General features: G+C 42.9%; 1 protein-coding gene across 1 annotated transcript; it reads left to right on the forward strand.

Annotated features, from left to right (window-relative positions):
• On the forward strand, positions 1-18941 carry acss2l (acyl-CoA synthetase short chain family member 2 like). The gene is made up of 18 exons (XM_079529937.1): positions 1-255; positions 472-667; positions 3236-3327; positions 3597-3700; positions 5128-5200; positions 6104-6179; positions 7266-7332; positions 8010-8147; positions 8362-8532; positions 10268-10401; positions 12040-12172; positions 13793-13849; positions 14424-14504; positions 15573-15681; positions 16077-16145; positions 16598-16774; positions 17512-17586; positions 17980-18941. The coding sequence occupies exons 1-18, from the start codon at positions 123-125 to the stop codon at positions 18105-18107; spliced, it is 2013 nt and encodes a 670-aa protein (XP_079386063.1). The 5' UTR covers positions 1-122; the 3' UTR covers positions 18108-18941.
• The last annotated feature ends 748 nt before the right edge of the window (positions 18942-19689 follow it).

Raw genomic sequence — 19689 nt, forward strand, 5'->3', positions numbered from 1 at the left:
TTACCTGCTGGCCCCCAGGAGAATAGTCTGATCAGCAGTGGCTCAGGATTAACCCCTTTTCTCTCTCTCTCTTTCATCCTCCAATGCTATTATAGGCCAGGCCAGCATCTATATCCGCAACAATGGTTGTTCCTGGATCCCAGCATATACAGGACACACTGTACTACCCTCCTCCTGACTTGAAGAGGGATGCTCATGTGCCTGATTTCAGCTCCTATTTAGCACTTTACAGGAAGTCTCTGGATGATCCTGAAGGTAGGTCTATTGGTTGTACTTGAAACCATTTACCTGCAGTTCAACATCTCTGTCATCATCATCTCCCCCTTTCTCTGCCTCTCCCTCCTTCCCTCTGACTGCCTACAGTGTGCATGTCTCCATATCTGCCTCAATCTCTCTGTCTGACATCGCTTTTTGCGATGCTAGAATATAACATGCAAAAACCTTTTTTTCAATAAAGTCACTCTCTTTCAGCTTTCTGGAAAGAGGTTGCCAGTGACTTCTTCTGGAAGAAGCCCGCAACAGGACCAATGCTGCAGTACAACTTTGACGTGACAAAAGGGGACATTTTCGTGAAGTGCATGGAGGGCGCCAAAACCAACATGTGCTACAATGTCCTTGATAGAAATGTGAGGGAGAAGAATCTTGGTGACCAGGTTGCCTATTACTGGTAAGCAACAATATTTACACATCCTCATCTGAAAGACTACCCTGAGTTATGTGTGTCAATGGCAATGCAATGTCCCCTCAGTGTCAAGTGCATGAAAACAAGCTTTGACTGTGACCCACTTAGTCCAAAATTCTTAGAATTAATTAGAATCTTGGCTAAGATAGATACCTTTATTGATCACGTTGGGAGACACTAATTCAGCCGCCAGAGACAGATATCCCTTTAGATATTATTTAAAAATACATAATACAAAAGCATAATATGTTTTAATATAATATTGTCCTATTATTAATAGAATAATTAGAGTCTGATCCAATGACCCAAATAAAGTCTTACGGTCTCCCTGTGTCTATTTACAGGAACACTCTGACGAGGACCTTAAAGGACCTTAAAGGAGTTTAATTACAGTTTAAAAATAGTTTTATCCTCGAATGGATTCATTGAATTCATATTCCTTTAAGGACTTTTTGACCAAGGTTGAGACAATAAAGCCACACATCCTAAGCCAGCTACGGTATAAGGCTGTACTTGTTATAGGGTTTCATTTTACATGCAAATATTTACCATGTACACCTGACGACTCAGCAAACAAGGAATTGTTGTTCGGCCAGCTTGGAAGAGTGATTGGGCTACTTAAGACCGGCCAGTATGCACATAAGTTACATTACAGTGTCTATATGTAATGTCAACTGTCATGTTGGTTCCATGCCACTACATGCCATTCACATTATTATCTAATCTGACGGAACTGTGGCAAAGGAACAGGGCTAACATATCACAGCTCATCAACAAAGCCCACCACGTCTTATCAACGCCCTGTTCTAAGGACTTCACAAGTGATGGGAATTCTTCTCCACTGAGACTGCCTAGAGTCTCGACCAGTGATTCTCAACCTTTTCAGGCTGCAACCTCCCAAAATAATCATATTTGAACTGGGGACCCCCCAAAATAATCATATTTGAACTGGGGACCCCCCAAAGTAATCATATTTGAATTGAGTACCCCCCACTCTGACAAGCAAATGGGATTGTAGCAATTACATTTAGTTCGCGAGGCGTTTGCTAATTGAAAGATTTCTTTCTTTCTTGTATTATTTGACAATGTTGCTGATGTTTGACCAGTTTTTATAGTATAGTTTGTTGATAACATTTGATGCAGTAATGGTCTTTTTTTTTAGGTATTACCTGAAATTGTCACTTTACTGTCATGTTTTACTGTTTACTGCAGACTGAGAATTAAATGAACCCTTTCATTGTTTTTTTGTGTCCTTATGAAGCATACTTAGAAATAGACCATTCTCATCCTCTAGTCTAGGGCCACCCTCTTAATAAAATTCTGACAAAAAATAGATTAAAATTAAAAACTAGACAAAACATATATGGTTTCATCAAGTAGCCAGTGGTATAATATTACACAATTTTAACCATGACATTTTCACTGGAGAGAATGGTGCCTGCCAAGACATGTTGTTAAATGTCAGCTACAATGTGTTTGTCAGTGTATTGTGTGTCTCTGTGAGTGAGGAAATGTGGAGAAAGTGCAGTTCTCTTCAGTGGTTGCCATGAGACTATACCTGGCTGTGCTTGTAGAGGTAGAATATTAACTTAAACTAAATTAAAGTGGTGCATTATTTACCGGAACGGTGGTTTGATACTAAAGCGCTTTATAAATAAAATGTATTATTATTATTATTATTATAACATTGTATTTATTTGAAATCACACCTAGGTTTCATTTTTTAAATTGTATGCCTCAAAGTTATATTGTATCTTTAATGGCCGCAAGCATTAGATAAGAGACACCGCCAGGTTGCCGTTGGAGGTTTGACTCATAATGTCAGATGGATTTAGGCCAAGATTATTCCCAATCTCTTGATCTGCCCACTTGCAGAATTTGTATATCGAGTCAGTCCACAGTTACTCATAGTTTCATCACTGTTATCACTTTGTTTCACCATTTCTGTTCTGGCGATAAGGTCAATGTTAAGTTGTTGCGGTTCTCTGGCGTCTGTCCCACAACTGAGGCAAGCGCTGTGCAGGCATGCTGGCGCTGCCCTGGCCGGTGCCTACTGGCTCTGTGCTACAGTACATTGTGCTACCATAATTTTTCAAGCCTGACACACATCCAAACCCAATATTTGAGCAGTCAGCAATGGTTACATGTTATCTCCTGTATGAGCTCACATTGTTAGAGGTTAATCTAGAGGTTCATGCTGTGATGCTATTAAATAGTTTCTCCACAATTCAAAGGTGATCCACCGATATTGATCAATTTTGCTTGTTCACAAAGTCTGTGGTTATATTTCCAGGCAAAGAAAATTGGGTGAAAAAAAAGGGTTTGAATCCTGCGTGTTACAGTTGCAATCACCTCCCATAAAACATATGAATTGCAGCTTTAATGCGAGCAATGAACATCTATTTCCCAAAATATGAAAATTCTCCAGCTGGTTGACAATCAAGAGTCTTATTCACAGTCAAACTATCATACAGCGTATCACAGACAAATGTGAGAACTGTTTGCTAAAGGTACAATATTGCTGTCTTTATTGCTGGTTTGTTGTTTTTCCAGGGAGGGGAACTCACCCGATCAGCACATGGTTATCACATACAGTCAGCTGCTCAGCCAGGTGTGCAGGTGTGCCAATGTCCTCAAACAGATGGGTAAGAAACCTAACTCTACATCTGCCATAGACCCGTCTACATTTTCAGTGACATTATCATGGTATCGTTAACACAACTGTAATGACTGATACACGTGCCGTATCAGTGTCTCACGAGCCCCTGTGGACTATTATACATGTTATTGAAATCAAGCATAATACAATACATTTGTGCTTATTTTGAAACAAAACTCCTACACAAATCCACGGAGAGTGGCACAGCCCTTACTTAGTCTTAGACCCTCGCACGCCCTCTGTCTTCTACTATAGGTGTGAAAAAGGGAGACCGGGTGGCCATCTACCTTCCCATGATTCCAGAGCTTGTGTACACAATGCTGGCGTGTGCCCGGATAGGAGCTGTTCACTCCATTGTGGTAAGCTCATTCTAAAAACCAATTAAGCCGTACAGCTTTTTGTCTACACAACGACATGCCCAAAATAGGGATGCCAGGGTTAATTAAGAGGCAGTGTTAAACATGAATCTGGAAGTGGTCATTTAGGGTTTTAAAGCTGCTTGGTTTGCGAGGCGGGAGGGCTTCACCCCGTCAGGTCTATTCCAAGTGGCAGATAAGTTGTCCGAACATTGCCTTTCAAACGGCCTTCACTTCACACTGTGTGGCCTTCTATCAGTGTGTGTGAAGGAAACCACTCCATCATTCAACCTTATTCAATGAAGTGATAACAGACAAGTTAACCTCCTTCCCAGTTTTATCTCCATCTCACGAGGAGATAAAGTGTGGAAAAGAAATACTGGCAAAAGTGTCTAACCAGAATTACAGGAAGTACAAGGCTACATGTCGTCATGAAACTTCCTGTAGCACTGTCACCCATATAAATGACAGAAAAAGCTATTATTTAGCCCCAAATCGATGATGTTGTTAAAACCGTTATTTTTGATCCATTAAGTTGACTAGTTTGATTAACTGTTGCACCCCTAATCAGCAGCAGGGTTTGTTTGTATGTGACCCCATTTCACCGGGGAATACATGTTTAGTCTGGTCTGCTCTGGTCCTGTGATCAGCTGCTCAGGCTGTGAACAGCAGCATTCGCAACACCTGCACACCAGCAGATGGGTCTCGTTGGCCTCACCTCGCCAAGGGTTGAAATATGGGTCAAACATTTACTGTCAGCTCATGAAGGGATCGTACAGTAAATTCTGACACCCCGCCAAAGCTATTTTAGCCATTTAGCCATTCAACCTTTCATATCCATGTAGAGGTTTGTGTTGCTGTTAAAAATACTCCCTGGCTGCTCTTGGGATTTCTTTCAAGTGTGCCCGCCGCTGCCAGGGATATCTTTTGACAGGATTAAATATAAACAACCTCATCTCGCCATGGTCATTGTTGTGGGATATTATATCATCCAATCTTCTAGTATACAAAATGTCAGGTAGACTTGTTGGGATGAGGCCATCCTTCCTATTTCAGTTCTATAGGTGTCCATATTGCTACTGATAGAAAGTGGTTTTGGCATACAATTATAATCTGAATAAAAAGCACCTTGGAGGTTTCAGTGACATGTTGCAGAGTACAGAGTCCCCTGGTGAACTGATTTGTAGAGCTGTCGTCAACTCGATGAACTATTAACTTGAGCCAGGACGCAAGTGCGTTTCACGAAAGGTTGCCAACTGGCAATCAAATAATAAGGCCATCCAACTGGCTGCCTCTATACAAAAAAGGTTACATAACCGCCAATGAAATTATTTTCCCATACAGTTTGGCTAATCCTTCCTTTCAACATTCTGTAAAGATCCAAACATGGCCCCCCCTCTCTCTCTCTCTCTCTCTCTCTCTCTCTCCAGTTTGCAGGCTTCTCTTCAGAGTCTCTGTGTGAGAGGATTGTAGACGCTCAGAGCAGCCTCCTGGTGACAGCAGGTTCAGTACAATTACAATGCAACATTATGGCTAACATTACATAACGTGGCTCCCCTAATGACAAAAGAGGCCTTTTCACTCCAGACATCCAAAACAAACTGGTCAGACAATGGCTTGGCCTTACATCTCCAACTACAGTACAGCAACTTGCAATGGGAACTGAACTGGCCCATGTAAAAAGTCAAAGCCTTGTCTTTGCAAACTGTTAATAAAGTATTCAATCAATCAATCAAAACTCTCTCTTCTACACCAAACCTCTTTGCCTCGCTGCAAGGCATTGTGAGCTTGCAGATCGGCTATTTTTGGCTAAATGCTAGGGTTCAAGTGGTATGTAAAAATCACACCCGTGTGAAGTGAGGGGCGCTCTAATTATCGTACATCATCATCATGAATTGTGGTCCCTTATTGGCCAAGGGTGGCCACCGCCATTTGCCGATTTGCTCAGACACATGACGTAAATTCTCCATGCATGTCAATGGCATTTAATGTTTGTGTTCAGACAGAATCTACACTATAGCTGTTTATAGGAGGGGCTAGTGCCACTCAAAAACAAATATCCTATCACAAACATATTTGGAGGCCCGTCATAGTAACTCAGAGGACCCCAGAGGGGGTCCCAGACCCCCTTTTTAGATAGTTTACTTTAAGTGGTTAACCACTGAGCATCCAAGCATGACGGCATCTGGGTGACTGGGTCTAATGGTTTGTTGTCATTATTGGGGCGACTTTGTCCTGGTAGTAAATATGAACACTGCCAGTGTGTCAGAGTGTAAACACACCCTCTCGACTAATCATGCCCATCAGGGAATCATGACAACTGACTTTCTGTTTTTATCCTTCCTCTCCTACTCGATCTCTGTCTGTCTCTCTCTTTCTCTCCTCTCTGTGTCTCGTATTTTACAGACGGTGTATACAGAGGAGAGAAGTTTATTAATCTTAAACAGATTGCAGACGAGGCTCTGGAAAAATGCTGTGAAAGGTGGGCCCCTGTTTACAGCTCAAACAGAAGCTCCTATTGACACTAGTCACTGGTAATGATGGGACCAAACCAAGGCTGTATAGTTGCAGACACGCGAACACTGACACACGCACACACACACGCAGGCACACGCACGCACACACGCCTCAGACCCCTATCAGCTGTTATTGGGGGTTGTTGGGGAAACAGCGCCAGGTTGCCGGGCAACAAGGAGCATTGTGTGACTCATCAGGGAAGCATGGTGACTGCGTAGAACAGCATGCATGGCTATACCTGCAGCTTGCAATCATTAATTTTTAGAATTACACACAAAGTAACATCCATAACATACTCATATATACTTCATTGACCTGGTGTCTCCCTGGGGTCTACATGGTCCCCTCCTTTTCCCTCTATACATCTATTTGCTGAAACCAGACGATCTAGAATGCAATGCATTGTGAGTTTGGCAATTTTCACCAAATATTTGCCTCTTTTTGCCGAATGTTCACATGCCCAGAATCGGGACACTAGAGTTCATTATTATTTTGACAGTACAATGTTTACAGACTGATGCTAGGTGCCTGGCTTACATGCGATCCTAGTTTACTGAGGCACTACGAAGTCTCTCTGCATTTGATGTATGTGTTTACCTTGCTTATTGTACATCGCTCTGAATAAGAGCATCTGCTAAAAGCCTACATTGTAAATAGGGTCATTTGGTTAATAAATTAACACTGCAGGTTTGAAGCACATTCAGCCTAGCATCGCTATCTTCACAATGTCCTGTAGACAGGCTGTTTTTGCTATTCATTGTATGAAAAAGTATGTAGGCCTTAAGTGGTTGACGTGCAATAATAAAAGGCTGTGCTGCTAATGGTTATCTGCAATAAAACACGAAGAGGGAACCATTGAGGTTAACGGAGAGATTAATTAATTAAAAAATAATTAGCTATTTGAAATGTCTTTTCCGTCAATCCGCCATGCTTGAAAAACCCATTTGATTATAAATTTGGAAATTTAGGCAAAGCATGACATGCTTTTGGGGAGGATTTTTGTCTTGTCTCTGTGCTTGACTTTATGAGCCTCCTCATGTTGTCCCTACAGAGGCCCAGTGAGCGTCACTAGATGCCTGGTCGTCAAGCACCGGGCAGCTGCTTGTAACAAACTACAGGTGGGCACTTTAACCTATCGAAACCGGGAGAGCATCGTGCCATTTTAGATTTTAGCTTGTAGTGAGCTTGTAGATCTGCTATTTTCAAATGGCCGGAATATATCTAGGGCTGAAGTGTCAACTAAAATCTTCATATCATTGTTACATCCCCTGAGATGTAATGGAGTAGAAGTAAAAGTATTGTACTTAAGTACAGTACTTGAGTACATACCGGGAGTTACTTAGTTACTTTATACCAGTGGTTCCCAAAAGAGAGATTAGACATTTGCCGGGACCCAAACTCCTAAAAATAGAAGTTCTACATGTCGCTTTGCACTGCGAGCTTGTAGATCGGCTATTTTCACTACTTCTTAATTATTATATTTCAATTTATGGAATATCTTAGATTTGTTTGTTTGTTTGTTTAAAATGTATACAACCTACTGTATAACTATCAATGAAGACAAAAAGGCCCAAAAATATCTTAACAAATCTGTTTGTGGGTCACTATCAGTGCTTTACACCACTGATACTGAGTAACTGTGTGTGTGTGTGTGTGTGTGTGTGTGTGTGTGTGTGTGTGTGTGTGTGTGTGTGTGTGTGTGTGTGTGTGTGTGTGTGTGTGTGTGTGTGTGTGTGTGTGTGTGTGTGTGTGTGTGTGTGTGTGTGTGTGTGTGTGTGTGTGTGTGTGTGTTCAGACCCCATGGGACTCTTCGTGTGACGTGTGGTGGGATGACGTCATCACAGGCGTTTCGGAGGAGTGTGAGCCGGAGTGGTTGGACGCGGAAGACCCTCTGTTCATCCTCTACACCAGCGGCTCCACTGGCAAGCCTAAGGTACGGTATTGATACCAAAAAATATGTTAGCTCCACTGCTCCATGCCAGAACACAATCGATTGATTGATAGAATAAAAATAAACATGTTCTGAAAAATGCAACCTTTTCTCACAAATGAGCTATTTTCGCTACTTTTGCGTGACACTCTTGATATGACATTTGTACACAAATGAATAATGTGTATTGTCTTTTTGTGTACTGTACTGTACACAGGGTGTTCTCCACACTGTGGCCGGGTACCTGCTCTACACATCGCTGACCTTCAAGTACGTGTTTGACCATCACCATGACGACGTGTACTGGTGCACGGCGGACATCGGCTGGATCACTGGCCACTCCTACATCACCTATGGCCCCCTGGCCAACGGAGCCACCAGCGTCCTGGTGAGTGAGAACATCTGTCATATGTGTTGTCACGTCACAGGCAGATGGCGGAAGAAGTACTCACATTTACTACTTAAGTTAAAAGTGTCCATAGAGGGTATGCACAATATGCAGCACTTGTGCTGCAATCATCTAGATTAAATGGCAAAACATTGAGCAGCATGGAGCGTTGGAGATTGAAAGCGCTCATTGGAAATCACTCAACTCTCTCTCTCTACGTCGTCCTCAGACGAGCCCTCCATCGGCGTCTCCAGTCATCTCGGTTCTCCATACATCTGGCCAGCTCATTTGTGCTTTCTGCACCAGCATCTTTCTTTAGTACGTCTACATAGGTAGGTGTGGGGCGTCCTCTCGATCGATGCCCGTGTGTTGGTTCCCACAGTACAAGCTTTTTGGCCGGGAGTTCTTGGTGTCGGTGGCAGTGGCCAGCTAGTCTCATCCTCCTTACTGCTATCTTCTCTGATACACTTGGTAATGCTCCATACAGACGCTTGTTGGTGATGTGCTCGTCCTGGTTGATGTTCAGAACCACACGCAACATTCTGGTGTAGCATCCATCCAGGGATTTCTGTAGGGCTTGTGTTAGTGTCCAGCATTCACAGCCATAGAGGAGAACAGACTCCACGGTCGCAGCGAAGAAACTGATCTTGATATGTCGGGGGAGGTTGGATTTCCACACACTGGTCATACCATTAAGAGCTATCCAGGCAAGTGCTTTCCTCACTTTAAGGTCCTTCTCTGTGGAGCCGACCCATGCGCCCAGATATTTAAAGTCACTGACTTCCTTTAGCGCAGTACCCTCTATTGTTGTTAGGGGCAGATGTTCTTGGGGGATGTTATAGGTTATGACCTCGGTTTTCTTTGCATTTAGAAACGGTGTTTCTAAATGTCACATAATAATGCAGGAGGCAGCAGGAGGTTGCGTTATTGAAAATGAGTGCTTCCAAACTCTGACCCTTAATTGGAAATTATTGACAGAAAGTAGCTCATAACATTACATGTCTATTGTCTACGGTGGATTTTTATGAAACAAAACTTTGCAGATAGAAAAAGGAAGCCATACTGTGTTGTAGGCTCAACATGTCAGTTTGTCACGCCCTTCACATTCAGTAGATCCTGTGATCTTTTGTGGCCAGATGTAATTTCCTGGGGTCTAGTAGGACTATAGTAAATAATAAAAAATAAAATAAATCTGACCTCTACCGCAGCCGCATCAGGACAGGAGCTCAAGTACACCAGTTGCCTGAAAATCTGTGAATCAAGGATCGGATTATACCAACATTAGCCCAAGATTTAGACACGCTACGAGTGTCTAAATGTTGGGCTATACCTACATGAACGTGCCTGCCGCAAAGCAAAGCTAAAGGACCCCTAACTCTAAACTCCTTCTATGATCTTCGCAAGCGAAGAATCAGCCATCGTTCAGAAATTGACATTATGAGGACCATTTTCCTGGTCCTCACAAGATAAATTGAGAAAGGTTAAAAATGGTTAAAAAAGTAAAAGTTTGTAGGGTTAGGATTAGACATGTAGAGGTTAGGTTTAGGGTTTCGGATTTGAGTTTTGCCTATTTTATACTTGGTTGTGCACTTATGTCACGCACAGAAGAATAGCCGATCTACGAGCGCTGTGAGCTTGTAGATTTAGCAATCTTTGCTATTTTCCATGCTGTCCTAAAACATTGATGTCTTCACAAGTATAGTAATACTGATCTGTGTCTGTGTTTGTCTCACAGTTTGAAGGCATTCCAGTTCATCCTCACGTGGGACGTTTCTGGGAGATCATAGAGAAGTACAAAGTGACCAAGTTCTACACAGCGCCCACAGCCATCCGCCTGCTGATGAAGTATGGGAGAGAGCCACTGCAGAAGTAAGAACGCACGCACACGCACGCACACGTGGCACACACACACACACACACACACACACTCACTCACACACACACACACACACACACACACACAAACGCACACTCTTGTCAATGTCAACTAAAAAATAAAATAGTATAACCTTTGAGCTACATACTGTACATACAACTACACGCTTGTTGACTAGTTCACAAAAGCAGTTAGATTTCTGCCACCCGGAGAGAAAAGGGGATTATTGTTTATGCTCTCCAGGCAATTTGCAATCAGAGGAGTGTAAACATACAATTTTCATGTTGTTTTTTTATGCGAGGGCCACAGGAACGGCCGGCCTTCGTTCCAGGGTCACCTGCCAAGAACAACGTGGGAAACTGTGCTTAGGAGCACACGTTCACTACAAGCTGCCATCTTTTGGCCAAAAGGAGAAAGCCGCTCTGATCATGAACTACATCTTGAGAAATCAGAGAGATATCTCATTGTCCAACCACTGAAAAACCTATGTGTAAATGCACCGAAAGCACATTATAAATGGATTTAAATTAGATTGCTCAAGTTCCTTAAACAACAGTTTTACAATCTTACATGCTTCAGCTTGAAAATGCTTCACCTTGAACCAGGTTGAAAGTGGTTAATTAATGCATAATAAGTGTAAACGGGGTACAGTCATGCTACCCAGATCCGTACTACACATTTCATTACATAACACTTACAATTCAACTTATATAACGTACTGTTTGATGTCGTAACTTAGTGTTTGCTAAGAAACCCTTTTCAATAGGGTAGATACAGCTGACGGTGATCATTTTGAAGTGCAGGTGTGTTTTATTTACTGTAGGTGTTGCCAGGCCAGCATTTTCTTAACTGTATATGGAGCCTGCTGTCCATGCTGGTACACAGTAAGGTCCTTAACTGTATGTGGAGCCAGCTGTCCATGCTGGTACACAGTAAGGTCCTTAACTGTATGTGGAGCCAGCTGTCCATGCTGGTACACAGTAAGGTCCTTCACACTGCTGTGTTTTAGCTGCGTGTTTTCCAGCATTTTTCAGAAGAAAAAAAAACGCATCCAGTCTGCCAGGACCGTTAGGATCTACTGTACATGAAATACAAGGGATGTTATCATTCTTGAGCTGTGTTCAGTGATGGAAGAAGTACTCACATGTTTTACTTAAGTAAAAGTATCAATACTGCAGTGTAGAAATACTCTGTTTCAAGTAAAAGTCCGGAATTCACAATTTACTTGAGTAAAAGTACTAAAGTATTGCCTATTGGTATCAAAATGTGCTTAATGTACGAAAAGTAGAAAGTACTCATTATGCAGAATGTCTCATTTCAAGTTTTCAAATGTTTACAAATATTTTGAAAATAGCCAATCTACAAGCTCACAATGCGTCGCATCACGACGCATTGTGAGTAAAAGTACAGTATTTGGATCTGAGCTGTAGTGGAGTAGCAGTAAAAGTGTTGAAAATTGTAAATACTGAAATAATATATATTTTAAAAAGTACTTAAGTACAGTACTGCTACTTCAGTACATGTACTTTGTTACTACATCACTTGCTTGTGAAGTCTGTCATTTGTATCTGTTGTTATATGAGCTCCGCACTGCAATAACTAAAAACGTAATATTTTCATTATGTTATTAGGTATGACCTCTCCAGCCTGAAGATTCTGGGTACTGTAGGCGAGCCAATCAACCCAGAGGCGTGGCAGTGGTACCACGAGGTGGTCGGCCAGCGCCGGTGTCCCGTGGTCGACACCTTCTGGCAAACCGAGACCGTAAGCATTAAATGGACATTTCACCGCTGGAAGAAATAGCAGTCACTCAATGTTAACAGTAGCCTATTTGTAGTCGATAACCCTCTATGGCCAGAACAATAATGAAATCTGTGTGTTTGACTAGGGTTTGACTGGATTGCTGAATTCCTACAATGACCATAATGCTTTGGTACACTTCCCCTCCTTGTGGACAAGGAAGCTTTGAGAAGGAAAGGCAATGGTCACGTGACTGGGCTGCGCCATGACACTTTTATGGACACTTTCATGGGAGCCAAACTCACACCAGAAGTTCAATGCATACATGGCAGTGAATGGAGCCGGCTGGACCAGCTCATAACAAACATTATTTATGACCTTTGTCATATAATCAGTTCAGGAATATAAAAGAAGACATATCACAGGTTGTTTTCTAATCACTTGCTTTTCGATGTGCACAGTACATCATTTTATTTGAGGATCTAAACAGCAGCAGGTACCGTTTCTGGCTCGGAGGTATCGCGAGATTTGACTGACAGACAGGAACCGGCGGGAAGTCTCGCGATACTTGGTACGTTCAGAAAGGTGCTTTGTGCTCTTTAGATACCATACCTCTATAAAATGACACAGTGTACACATCAAAAAGCAACACAGCAGACAATAATGTGTTATATGTCTTCTGTCATTTTCCAGAAGCGATTACTTTACAAAAGGTCTCAGTCATTCAGAAAGTGTTTGTTCATGAGCTTGTCACTGAGCTGACATTGACTCCAATGCATTCTGCCGAACTTCCAGGTGTAGTTTGGCTCCCATGAAAGCGTCCATGAAAGTGTCATGGCGCAGCCAAGTCACGTGACCATTTCCTTTCCTTCTCAAAGCTAGTGTAGTGTAGGTGCGTGGAGGTGGCACTAGTCCAGGAAGGAAGTGAGACCACATTTTCATGACAAAGTGTGGTCATGAACATGGAACCATGACTGAAATATCCAAAAACACATATTACACACATAAAAACACCAGGAAAGTGTTTCTTGTGAAGTTGTGTCCTAAACATAAATCAAATCTGGTTGCAAAAGGGGTGAAGTGGCCCTTTAACTAATGTCTTGCTAAATTAATTGTTGGCTTTAGCCTACAGTACATGGTCTTTCTCAATATTTAATCTGTGGTTATGGCTCAATCAAATTGCCAAATACAAGCAGTGGAACACGACGGCTGTTGACCTTGTGGTTAGAGAGTAAATACTGTGCGGCTGAACAAAGCACAGAATAAAAGCCTAATTTAAATTAAGTTTAATTATAGCTGCACTGAAACAATAAGCTTCCGATGTAAATCCAGCTGATACACAGTTTATCTTCACATGTTCAGCCTACATTCATACAAAACGAGAATAATACGCAGCAATAAATTATGCACAACACAATTTGTATTTGGAACATTTTCTGAGCTTCTGCACCACAAATAAGGCATCATCTACATGAATATTTTAATTTATAGCTCATTCATCTTGTGCCCGTTGTGTAAAGCTGCAAAATGTGCAACATTTTATCATTTACAACCCAAATCAGTTGTAGTCCAGTTGAAATAACTTCGGTTCACAGCTAATTGTGTCAGTCGTTGACCTTTGGGATGTCCCGGTTGACTCCACAGGGTGGTCACGTCCTGACTCCTCTTCCTGCTGCTACGCCTCTGAAACCTGGCTCTGCTGTAAGTAACCACACCTCTTGCATCCTGGATGTCAGTTGGCTGAAGCTTTTGTCCAGTGCCATACAGAAAACATGGGAGAGACGGCACTGTAGTGTGTAGACCAATGATTCTAAACAGTTCCAATTCCACACTCTCAAGAGTTACAGACCCGGGGTCAGATTGCTTTCTAACTATCAATAATTTAGCTTGGGACCCCCGGAACCCCCTCAAGTAACCTTTGGGGGTCCCTGGATCCCATGGTGAGAACCACTGCTTTAGAAATGTTTATGAAATAAAACAAGACCTCAATAATAGCATATCTTAACAATACTATAGTTAGTAGATTTAGTTGATAAGTACCAAAATATTTCCGCCTGTAAATGATTTAACGTTTGGGACAACCGGGAACATTTTTATTAAATGAGACACACACCTTTTCTTCATAAACATTTTTAATACAGGACATATGTGCATGGGGATGTGATTGTGATCTGGGATAAGCTGTGCTGCCTGTGCCGGGGTATTGAAAACACACTGTGATCTAATCTACATCGGTGGGTGAGCTAATGTGAGGCCATCCATCTGGACATTTCAGACATTTCCTTTCTTCGGCGTGGAGCCCACCATCCTCAATGAGCACGGAGAGGAGCTGGAGGGAGAGGCGGAGGGGTACCTGGTAACTGCATCTCATGTTCATAATATAGAACTCTGCTGTCTGCTTTTGGTGCTTATCGTATGTTGCTGACACGCAATAGACGTTTTCTGCCCGTTGGCTATAGTCATGTAACTTTCTAGCATGCAGCATTTCAGTCTATGTATTGTTGCGACCGATGGTCGCAGTTAACTATGGAATCGTGCATTTCATACATCATCAGGGATGGAGATCCCTGTCATCAATATTAAGCCCATACTGTATATGGAGATCCCTGATGTCATCAATATTGGCCAGCAACTCTAGATCTGACCTCAAACCTCAAACAGTTAGATCTCCATATATGGAGCTGACCTGTTCTGACATTCCATATGTTGATCCTTCCCCATCCATCCTTCCTCTTCAATGTTTCCCTTTTGACTGATACCTGTCCATTTAAACTCTAGACGGGCCTGCCCCAAAGTTATTAATGCAGCCATGCCCGGCAGCCGGCAAAAATCAATTCAACAAGCCCGAAAATTAGGGTCATGCCAAAGCGCTAGCGCTCACCCAGCAGTCTGCTGTCCCCAGGCAGATATGTTGATCTGATCCCCCATTCCAAAGCACCAGCGTTCGCCCAGCAGTCTGCTGTCACCCAGGCGGATGCATACTGGTAGTAGTGTGTGTGTGTGTGTGTGTGTGTGTGTGTGTGTGTGTGTGTGTGTGTGTGTGTGTGTGTGTGTGTGTGTGTGTGTGTGTGTGTGTGTGTGTGTGTGTGTGTGTGTGTGTGTGTGTGTGTGTGTGTGTGTGTGTGTGTGTGTGTGTGTGTGTGCGCGCGCGTACTATTTAACCCATTAAAACCAGGAAAGCATCTGTGTCATTTTATATTTTAGCGTTGGCTATTCAGGAATAGCAGATATACAAGCTTGCAGCGTGTCACAAGATCGGCCTTGGCCTCAGATCTTATTGATCTTATTGTTATTATTAGTAGTAGTAGTAGCAGGAGAAGTATCATCATAAGTAATATTAATGTCTAATATTGGTACACATATTATTAATATTGAAGTAATATTAATGTCTAATATTGGTACACATGCTGTGGGTGTATGACAGGTTTTCAGAAGACCCTGGCCAGGCATTATGCGTACCGTGTACAGCAACCACCAACGCTTTGAGAACACTTACTTCAAGAAATTCCCAGGCTTCTATGTGACTGGTGACGGTAAGCAACATGTCAACCTGTCAGCGAATAAGCATTCTAATGCCAATACTCACTTATACTTATTTTGTTGCCGTCGCCCGTCGGGCATAAACCCTGTATCTCCAATCCATAATTTAACTTATGTTTGTTTGTTTAGGCTATTTATTTATTCATATTGTGATGTGTTGTGACCTTGTCGATCGGCTATTTTCACTATATATTGTTTATACATTGAATACAAAAGGAGTGATTTTGGACATACAAGGCTTTCCATCATCACCTAGACATTCAATGTTATCCAAAACTAATGTTCTCATATCAGCAGCCTTGCCTGAGGTTGGACGATGAATGCCAGGCAGTCGTTTGTTTACTTTGTGTTTTAATCATTTTAGTGTCTTGTTTTTGTTCTTTGTCAGGCTGCAGGCGGGACAAGGACGGCTATTACTGGATCACCGGAAGGATAGACGACATGCTAAACGTCTCAGGTGCTACTGGATGTTACACTATCCTTTATTCAGACGGATGGCAGATAAGATCATGTTATCTCTCCATACGACATAACTCAACATTGCTATTGAGAAATTCTTACTGGATTTGTATCTGCAATGCTGGTCAGTGCACTAAAACCACGATTGTGCACGCCTGCACAGTGTTAACTTTTAACCCCGGTGTCCCTAGTGTATTTTTAAAAAAATCCTAAAAAGTTTTTGAATCTATGTTTCCAAAACATAGGTTGGTGAACCAATAGGAAGTCACCCGGCGGTCTCTGCCGGGAGATGATTCCGCCCCTCTACCTCTATGTCCAGAAAAGCATAGGTCTCTTTCAGGCTACCCTCAAAACAGCGCCATCTCTTAAAAGTAAATTTTTGTACTGACAGGCGTTTTCCTCCGTTTCAATGTTAACCTTGCTCTTTGCCTCCCTGCCTGCGTCCTCCAGGCCACCTGATGAGCACGGCAGAGGTGGAGGCGGTGCTGACGCAGCACACGGCGGTGGCCGAGGCGGCGGTGGTCAGCCGGCTCCACCAGGTGAAGGGGGAGTGTCTGTACTGCTTCGTCACCCTGAAGAACAGCAGGGAGTTCAGCGGCACGCTGGCGGATGAGCTGAAGAGACTGGGTGAGAGAGAGGAGTCAGTGCAAGAACCTTTTGATTGATTGAATACTGAATTTTTATAGCGCCTTTATCCAAGGCGCTTTGCATAGATTGTGCAATTCACCCATTCACACACCGATGCCGGAGGAAACCATGCAAGGCACCAATACAACCTGCACATCGGCACAGCAATTAGGGGTTCAGAGTCTTGCTCAAGGACACTTTGACACTAACTCTGGGGGAGCCCGGATTAGAACTGGGAACCTTGCGGTTGCCATCCGGAAAATGTTATGCCTCAACTACTACATAACAAGTGCTTATCAGGGTGTGTGTGTGGGGGGGGTCCCCAGTTCATATATGATTGAATACTTTATTACCAGTTTGCAAAAACGTACAGCGGTACAGTAGCAGTAGCAGTAAAAAAAATCAGTGGGTGGTGATTTATTTTGGCAAGATAGAAGACTATAGGTCCAGTTTCAAATTGCAGACAGGTACTCCTTTATGGTGGTTTTGAAGGAGGATAGGGAGTCACACTTTTTGATGGCTGTTGTTGGTAGGACATTCCACATTTTTGTGGCATAATAGTAGAATGAATTTGAATGTGGGGGGAATGAGATCAGTGAAGCTCACTCTGGTGAACCAACTGACCCAATATGTTTGACCGTTCCCATGTTCCTATACTCTCCTCTATAGTGTGTTTCATTTTTCTATTAAAATTTCACATGCAAGTAAATATTTTAAATGTTCCTCTTTTATTTTAGTGAGGGAAAAAATTGGACCAATCGCAACTCCGGATTTCATTCAGAACGCCCCAGCACTCCCCAAAACTCGCTCAGGTAATTTTGACATTGTGTGCAGCATCATCTACCTAATGTGACTTCATTAACCACTTAAGCCTTTTATACTTAGTCGATGGTGTCGTGAGACAATAGCGAAAATATCAGATCTACAAGCTCACAAGGTCATGTTTTACAAAGGACATGCCCAAAATAGGGACGCCAGATGGAACGTATCCATGAAGTTTAATTGTAATAGTTACTGTGTATGTCGATTGATAATCATCAATGTAATAATGACATCACTGCCAAGCTCACAACGTGTCATGTTGCGACACGTTGTGAGCTTGTAGATCTGCTGTTTGTGACCAATGTCTACCCCAGAATTTAGGGATGCATGGCTGAGGGTTCATTCAAGTGCTTAACTACTAGGCTAATGGTGTTCTTCTGCAGGTAAGATCATGAGGAGAGTTCTGAGGCAGATTGCGCGCCACGAGAAGGACCTGGGGGACCTGTCCACCCTGGCTGACCCCAAGGTGGTGGAGGTCTTGATCAGCCAGAGGTGCGAAGCTGCAGCCTGAGGAGGAGGAGGCCTCTGTCTGCTCTGGACAGATAAGCATAATGCATAATAAATAAGCCCTCGGTCTAGACGGAGAGGGCGCGCTGTCTAGAAGACCAGTGATTCCCAACCAGGACCCCCATGATAAAGAATTTAGTATCTCTGGGACCCCAAATCTACACAGTTAAACCCATTCAAACTGGGAAAGCATCTGTCTCATTTTAGATTTTCTATTATTTTATACATTGGCTATTTTTGTTCAGAAAAGACATTTTTTAGAATTGGATACTCAGGTCTTAATGGGTTACTGTAACTCTGGGAGTGTATCAATGGAACCCACAGTGTCCATGTGGTTCTTATCCATCCGTCATTTAGTAGGGGACTCCCTTGAGGAGTCCTGGGGGACCCCCCTGGAACTCCCTTGAGGACTCCTGGGGGACTCCTGGTTTGAGAATCACTGGTCTAAAATGATAAGAATATAAATCATTCATGACCCACATGCCTAAACGGTTGAATGTCCACATTTACCGTGTACGGTACATGGGCATGACTCTGTCGCTTTTTAAATGACTCTCAATGGCGAGTTATTGATTACACAGTATTTCAGATATTCTTGACACAGAATATTTCTCTCTTGCTGCCAGTTTATTTTTTCTAAAACAATCATTCTGTCATTGCTTAGAACTTGTCTTTCCATAATGTTCTATAGCCCTAGGTGCTCTCAGCTCCAGGCAAGCCAGCTTTGCACAGTTTCCATAGTGGCTTGTATTGGAAGGTTGATTTGATGTATATTTTTTCAATGTGTGATATAGTATTTCTATGACCTGCAAATAAAGTGCATTATCTATGTATTTGACTCTTGTCCCACTTTTCTTTCTTTTTTTTTCTTTCTTTCTCGACGATTTTGTAATCCATTTTTCACCCGGTGCCAATTGCCTAAACTGTAATCCTGGGCGCTATTCTCCCTCTGCCAACCTGGGGAGAGCCCCAAACTGAGCTCATGCTTCCTTCAATGCATGATGAGTGAGCAGGCGTCTTATCACCTGCCAGGGGAGAGTTCCCTGGTACTAGGTACTGTAGTACGTAGCACGTGGAAGGTTACTCGTTAATCCAACCAGTTCCTTTCCCCTCCATCAGGTGCCCCAGCTGGCCAGGGGGAGGCGGTATAGAGACCAGGATTACTGCATGTTTTTTGCAGAGAGTTCCTACCGTAGGGGACACAGGGACAACAAGGCCTTTTCGCCAACCCACTCTTTCTACTGCGGTTGAGTGCTGGACACCAATGGACCCCAATATAAAATATAAAAATCACACCCGTGTGAAGTGACTGGTGGGGGGGGGGGGAGCTCCAGGCCCACAGAAACACACCCAGGGTACCGGCCCGATTCCGGCAAGCCGCCCCGCGTCCGAAACGGTTGAGAAATGACAGAGTTACCGTGTGGGGGTCCCTCTACTGTATCCTCTACTGTACTGTACTGTCACTGTACTGGTACACCTGAAATCACCATACATACAGTTAATATGTGCGTGTGTGTTTGTGTGTGTGTTAGGTTGCACACAGGTGGTGAAAAACAACCATGCTGTTTTCGTGCTCAGACGCACCC

This window comes from Electrona antarctica (assembly GCF_951216825.1).
Source record: "Electrona antarctica genome assembly, chromosome: 19".
Taxonomy (NCBI): domain Eukaryota; kingdom Metazoa; phylum Chordata; class Actinopteri; order Myctophiformes; family Myctophidae; genus Electrona; species Electrona antarctica.

Coding starts and splice junctions, on each gene's coding strand:
- acss2l (XM_079529937.1), top strand. CDS start 123: ATGGTTGTTCCTGGATCCCAGCATATACAGGACACACTGTACTACCCT. Junction 5,201..6,103: donor CAGCCTCCTGGTGACAGCAG/GTTCAGTACAAT, acceptor CGTATTTTACAG/ACGGTGTATACAGAGGAGAG. Junction 15,682..16,076: donor CTTCTATGTGACTGGTGACG/GTAAGCAACATG, acceptor GTTCTTTGTCAG/GCTGCAGGCGGGACAAGGAC.